Source organism: Macrobrachium nipponense, chromosome 1 (genome assembly GCF_015104395.2).
Source record: "Macrobrachium nipponense isolate FS-2020 chromosome 1, ASM1510439v2, whole genome shotgun sequence".
Lineage (NCBI taxonomy): Eukaryota > Metazoa > Arthropoda > Malacostraca > Decapoda > Palaemonidae > Macrobrachium > Macrobrachium nipponense.
This window is the reverse complement of record NC_087200.1, coordinates 104,689,294-104,696,256: the sequence shown is the minus strand read 5'-3', so window position 1 is coordinate 104,696,256 and position 6,963 is coordinate 104,689,294. Positions and strand designations below refer to the sequence as shown.

Below are 6,963 nucleotides of genomic sequence, written 5' to 3'. Positions count from 1 at the left end.
AACAATTGTGTGATTTAGTTGAACATTTTATTGCTTGTACGGAGAACCTGTAGTTTGTACACTCCCTTAACATATTTGTTACCAGTTTTTGTTAGAAGTCAAGAGGGTGGATATTATAGTATGCAGTTTGCCTACTTGTAGTTGTGTCTTGTACTTAACACTTTTGTTTTAGCTTCACTATATGGTAACCAGTATTGATTTGTGCATTTTGTGGCTTTTACAGATATTATCCAGTCATGGTGGCCATAGAAGAGGAAAAAAAAGGAAAAAAAAGTGCTGAAGGAAAATCAGGTGACCATGGATGGGTCTGGGCTACTTCATTCTAGGTCCTCGGGCGCGGCATGATCGTTAGAAACTTGTCAGCTGCTGTCATCATCAATTGAATCCTCAGATGTCACTTCAGAAGGTGTGTGTGAGGGTAAAATTGCTGGTTTTACAAAAGATGTTATAATGGAAGAACTACCCTCTTGTTCTGAAAAGAAAGACAGTGAAGATAACAATGAAACTTTTGTTACATGTGTTGACACAGATGATCTTGAACAAGGTAACAGTGATTTAGTGATGCCCAACATTTAAAGCTTGGGGCTAGATACCAGGTACAAGGGTCAGTGCATAGTCGGCAAGTAGTGAAGGATTTTGTCAATCAGTTGCAGATAGCTGGAGGAGGTTAGTTGATTAATAGCAAAGGGGTTGGCGGGTACTACAAAAAATATTGAAAGTGAAAAAACCCAAAACTCTCCGAGTCTTGGTTTAGGTACTCCTTGTTCAGAGAAAATTGTAAGCACTGCTACAGTGGCAGCAGGAGAAACAGCATTCAAAGTAGCTTCCAAAGCTGATGAAACTAATTCTGATAATTTGGGTCAATCAGCTGTTGTAAGTAATCAGTGTGTAGATGTTACTCTGGCTCAGGAATCTCTGGATAGCTTCAGGAGTGCAGTAACTAGTCCAGTAGTTCAAACTTTAGAGTCTTCGAGCATGACTGAATATGACACCCCCAACACTTCTGTTTCTTCCAAATCTTCATTGGTGCCTGAATCTCAAGTCAAGGTGAGACTTTATTATATTTTGTTTCATTCTTTTGTATTTCATCACTTGGCCCTGTATATTGTGTGAATTTTTAGGAATATAGTAGCAGTTTTTATTCGTTATTAACAGTAAGGGGTTGTGGTAAATGAAAATCATACAATATGTTGTTAATAATTAGGTATAAATCAATCATTTCAAGTTCCCACTTATCTTGGGTACCCAGTTTTCAAGTTCATCAGAGGGTAAGAAAAGTTTTAGACTGATGGACCTTTCTGTGAAGTATTTTCATCTGTTGTGATTATTAATGGTAGAACTGATAATATAGCTACTAATAACTGTGAACATTTTAATAGATATGCAAGGAATCCTATTGTTTCCTAATGACTCATTATATTCTCCCATGATCAGTGTGTTACAGTATAAAATTCCCTTTGTATTGTGAAAATACATAAGTCTGATAATCCAAATTTATAAAGGTTATTTCTTGTTTTATATTCCAAGCATTAGACTTTTTATAGTACATTCATTTAGGCATGATGCAGCTCATATGCTTGTTTGTCACAACTCTCCATTTGGCTTTTGAAGGGAGGCTGTTGGACTTTGATGTATGCATATACACTGGAACCTTGACATACGAATTCTTGGTTGGTTTTTTTTTTCCCATTACCATCTTCGGTTTATTATCAAAACAGTTGTATCTCAAAAGCATTTTTTCCCATTTTAAAATAATGTTAATATGTATTTAATCCGTTTTTCTAGCGCTATGAAAACCAACCCACCATAAAAACACAGCCCTAAACATTACATATAAATATACAACAATTTTTATACACAAAAATAAACGAGTAAGTGTAATAAACACACACAATAAAAAAAAAGAAAGGAATTTTAGCTTATCACAACGAAAGATGACGTCGAGGCCAGCAGGGGGAGTTGAGGTAGGGAAGGGTGGGTTGCATGGGAACGATTTGTGCTTCTCTTTTTATTTAACGTTATATGGTATGCTACAATAATAAACTACGTAATAAAATACAAAAGAAAATAACATTTGCTAAAACTAATTTTTATTTATATTTTTTTAACTCCAGGTTCGTAGTTTAGAAAATAATTGGTGATGCCTTTGTGGAAGGTTTTTTTTATAGTTCTTCCTTTGCTTGATGATCGTGGATATTGTTAGAAGGATTTGCGACCATAACTCGTTTGGCCAAATCATGTTTTGCTTTCCATCGAAATTAAATTTTCTTGGGTTTTTTCTTATCACCTGGCTTTGTGTCTTTTAGCTTTGGGACCCCATTGGTTAACATAAAATAGACCAAAAACAAAATAAAATAAACGGAAAAAAAAATAGGCCACCAAATACAATGAACTAAACAACCGACGTGTTGAAGGTTAACGATCCCAGCACCAAACAAAAACAGGGACTGTGAACGTCATTTATCGGTTCGCCATATAAAACTCTATCACATCGTTTAAAAATAAATCGTATATCTCAAATATTTCGTTTGTAATTAATCAAAGCACATAATTTTCGCAAATTTTCTGGTTGTATTCTTCAAAAACATTCGTATATTAGGGCAATCGTATGTCAAGGTTCCAGTGTACTATATCATCTCTTTGCCACCAAACACCATCTTGGAAAGCTTAGAATGCAATTGCTATATTATTAGGTTATGTAAGTTGAATTTGACTGAATATTCAATTGGAATTCATTTTTTTGGGGAAAAGAAAAAGGATTTTGGGAAAAGAAAAAGTGTAATATAATAAGAAACAATGAAGGTTTATGTATTTTATGTACAGTTGTAACCAACTTATCATGACCAGGTTTGTGGATGGTTGGGTGGGAGGAAAGAAAAGGGACATGGGACCAGCGCATTGTTTGCTGTGTGTGTGGACCATTTTATACAGTATTTACAGTAATATGTCATACTCAGTTGTAAAACATTGCATAAAACATTATTTGGAATGAATCTTTCCTATAGTACTGTACTCTTAGAATTAGCTTATATCTTCATGCCATTAGGTGCAATCGTTATTCAAAGTATAAAAAAAATAATGCTCCATTAACCTGCTAGGACTGTCTCTGTAATCACCTGTTTCCCACTAAATGGTGTTGGAATGTGTACGTTCTTGTCAGAATTCTTCATACCGTCTCCTTGTATGAACGGTTTGAATTGCCATTCGTAGAAATGTTGGCTATTTCTTGTTGACTTTCTCCTGTACAATATTGTACTTATCTGTTTCTGCATTATGTCATCAACAACAAGCAGAGATGAAAGCATTAGACTGTATAGGAAAGAGTTTTTAGAGGCCAAATGTTTCGGTTGTGCATGATGATCACGTGTGTAACCTAGCTGTTTAGGCATGAGTGTGGTTTTCTTGATGTGAAAATATAGAGTTGTCTGATGCGAGGATAAAAATTTTGTGAAGTATCAGAAGGTGCTAGAGGCCAATAGATTAAATAAACAATTCATTAGGGCACATCGAGACTCAGTAGTAGGTATCCTTCAGAAGTTTATGCTTTCTTCCAGGTCTCGGCAATTTTCCATAGAACTTCTGCCTCTACTGTGTTCTTGTTTCAGGAACTGCCAATTTGGCTAGGAGCAAGTCGTCTTTGGTGTCTTGATGTCACCATAGAAGCCTTCCTTAGTAACAGCTTTGCAAATAAAGGCCTGCTTCCAATCCTTAATCCTTTATTCCTATAATGAAGAAGGAAATATTTTGGTGCTCGATCAACAGGAACCTTTGAATACAAGTACTCCTCATTTATCGACGTACTCTTTTTACGGCAGAATAACACGTTTAAAGACTAATTTGTTTAATGATGTGGTCGCTGGAACAGAACCCCATCCTTAAACGAGGGGTACTTGTATACTTATAGTATATTATCCTTTCAACATGCATCTGTTATCAGATGCACTAACCAAGGAATAGGACCATTGTCTTCAGGCGTTTGACTGAGAAGATAAGTAGTACCTCCTCATCAATATCCTGAAATTCAAGGCAGCCTTTCGGGCCTCCCGAGAGGTTTGGGATTTGATTTTGTTGCATCCAGTGGTGATGTTAAGCAACAACACCACAGTAGTGGCATTTATCACCAAAGAAGAGGGTTTGATTTCCCTCCTGTTGCAGTTAACACACAGTTGCTCAAGGGGGTGACTATAGTGTTCTCGATAGCTTTATCAGCTAAACACATTTCAGGATGAAATGTTCCAGCAGACAACTCATCCTCTGGAGTTGAGTGAGGGGCAGGGTACTGCTTACTCATAGAGAGATTGTTCTTCTTAGTATTGTTTCTTCTCAGTCGAGGGTTAACTGCTAATGAGGAACCCTTTTGTCTTGCCACCACAGAGACCTAAGGTCTCTAGACAACATTTGAGTCTCGTTTAGGGTTCCTGTCATGTGCTCCGCACACGCCCTTGCGAGAATCATCAAACGGAGATGTGTCTCAGCAGACTCCTTACAATCTTTCTGTTCATTGCCCAGTACAACAGAAGTCTGTAGGTTTTCTGCTCCATCGCACCTGACCCATGGTGACCCATGGGCCACTGTGATGACTCTTAATTGCTTTTTCAGACAAACTATGGTTTTTGTCTCCTTTCTAAATTTGTTCTAATTCGTAAGGTGTTCAAAAGATGTTGTTCGCCCAAAATTGAAAATAAATGCCAACTCTGCCTCCAAGGTAATGAGAGGAGCTCCTCACTAACCCAACCTTGTGTGCCAGTGATGCAAGAACAGTTCCTCAGATAGTACAATCTCCATGTCTTCATGGCTGAAAGACTCTCCAGCTTTCTCTGCAAGCATAGGCTTCCTCGCTGAGCAGCAACGGAAGTAGCTGGATATTTCTTTCAGTCCTCTGACATTCCAGGGATTGGAGCTGTCTTCTCTGGTTGGTCGTTGACAGGACTTTTTCTCTGGTCAGAATTGTGAGAGTTACCTCTCTCCAGTCCATTTGTGAAAGATGTAGGTTCACATTCGGCCTAGTCTTTCACATGAATTCGTATTGCAGGGACATCAGGTCTCTAGATAACATTTGACTCTTGTTTAGCATGCACACCTTGCGAGAATCATCAGACAAAGATTTGTTTCTCAAGACTGCATCTGGTCTCTCTTGAGCATTGGCAAAGAGGTTAGACTATTTGCATGGATCTTCCTTAGACTATCACCCTTCAAATGGTGGGTATTGATGTCTTGACTCCATCTCAGATGTTGTAATGAACTCCGAATCATTTGGCATCTGTTGCCAGGTTCGAGTCTCATGATCCCCTGTGCCTTGGACTTTATAGTCATTGATCCAGATCAATCATTACTATGTCCTTGACATGGATATTGATAACTTTCACTAGTACTGACTCACCTTGGGAGAAGTGTCTAAGGACATGTCTTTCTCCTGGTTTTTTTAGAAGATCGGGAGGAGGTTCTCTGCAGCTGATGATAACGTTGTCTGTATGCTCTCCCTGAGAGCACATGGTATCTATGGCTTAATTCTTTCCTCGCATTCCAAAGAATATGTTGGACTGGAAGATAGACGTGGTCTCATCAGGACCACGTTTGTAACTTTCTACCTTCGAGTCTTTGGCCACAAGTCCTTGGAACCCTTTTTTCCGTGGACCTGTGGTGGCTGCTCAACAAGTTGTGTTTTCTTACCTGGCTCCTTAACCCTCTAACGCCGGAGCGGTAAATAAAAAAATGACTCCCGTGTGCCGGAGGGGTTTGAGAGTGAGCGCGGAAGCGGAAAAAATATTTTTTTCAAAAAAATCACAGCGCGCTTAGTTTTAAAGATTAAGAGTTCATTTTTGGCTCCTTATTTTGTCATTGCTTGAAGTTTTAGTATGCAACATCAGAAATGAAAAAAAATTTCATTATCATATATAAATAATGCGATATATGATAGCGCAAAAAGAAATTTCATATATAATTGTCTTCAAATCACGCTGTGCGCAAAACGGTTAGAGGTAACAAGTTACTTTTTTTTCGTTGTAATGTGCACTAAATTGCGATCATTTTGGTATATAACACATTGTAAAACGATAAAAGCATCACAGAGAAAATATTATCACAAAATGATGCATGAATTCGTAGCGCACGGACGTAAAAAAATAATTTTTTTAAAAATTCACCATAAATCGAAATATTGTTATAGAGACTTGCAATTTGTTTCAAAATGAAGGTAAATGATGGAATATACGATACTGTAAGATTTTTTAGTTTACAAATTAAAAAGCAGTTTTCGACCATTTCGAACGAGTTTTTAAAGTTGACCGAATGTCGAATTTTTGTTTTTAAAATTTTTTTTGTATATGCAAATATAAAAAAAAATGAGAAATGCTACAACCTTCCAATGTTATATTGTGTATATTTTGCGCACATTTTCATATATAAAACTCTAAAAAAGCGTATATGAAAAGGCAAAAAAATATTAGGAGAATGTGACCTACGCGTTTCGGAGATTTTCGGCCGAGAATCGGCGCGCGGACGGAATAAAAATATTTTTTTCAAATATTCACCATAAATCGAGATATTGTTCTAGAGACTTGCAATATGTTTTAAATTGAAGATAAATGATTGAATATTACTAGACTGTAAGATTTTTATGTTACAAATGCGTTTTTCGACCATTTCGGTTGAGTCAAAGTTGACCGATTGTAGTTTTTTTCCTATTTATCGTACTTTATATGCAAATATTTCAAAAAATGAGAAATGCTACAACCTTCCAATATTTTTTGTTATATTGTGCATGTTTTTGCGCACGTTTCCATATATAAACCTATAAAAAAAGTAATATGAAAAGGCACAAATATTAGGAGAATGTGACCTACGCGTTTCGGAGATTTTCGGCCGAGAATCGGCGCGCGGAGAGAAAAAAAAATATTTTTTTACAAAAATTCACCATAAATCGAGATATTGTTCTAGAGACTTGCAATTTATTTTAAAGTGAAG

At 36.9% G+C, this 6,963-nt stretch overlaps 1 protein-coding gene across 1 annotated transcript in view; it reads left to right on the top strand.

Moving 5' to 3' along the window:
* Positions 1-450: 450 nt before the first annotated feature.
* LOC135218897 (H/ACA ribonucleoprotein complex non-core subunit NAF1-like) overlaps positions 451-6,963 on the top strand; it is a 101,325-nt gene continuing 94,812 nt past the window's right edge. Inside the window, exons 1-2 of the mRNA XM_064255342.1 lie at positions 451-544; positions 683-1,047. Coding sequence (XP_064111412.1) covers positions 451-544; positions 683-1,047 — 459 coding nt within the window. The remainder of the gene's footprint in view (positions 545-682; positions 1,048-6,963) is intronic.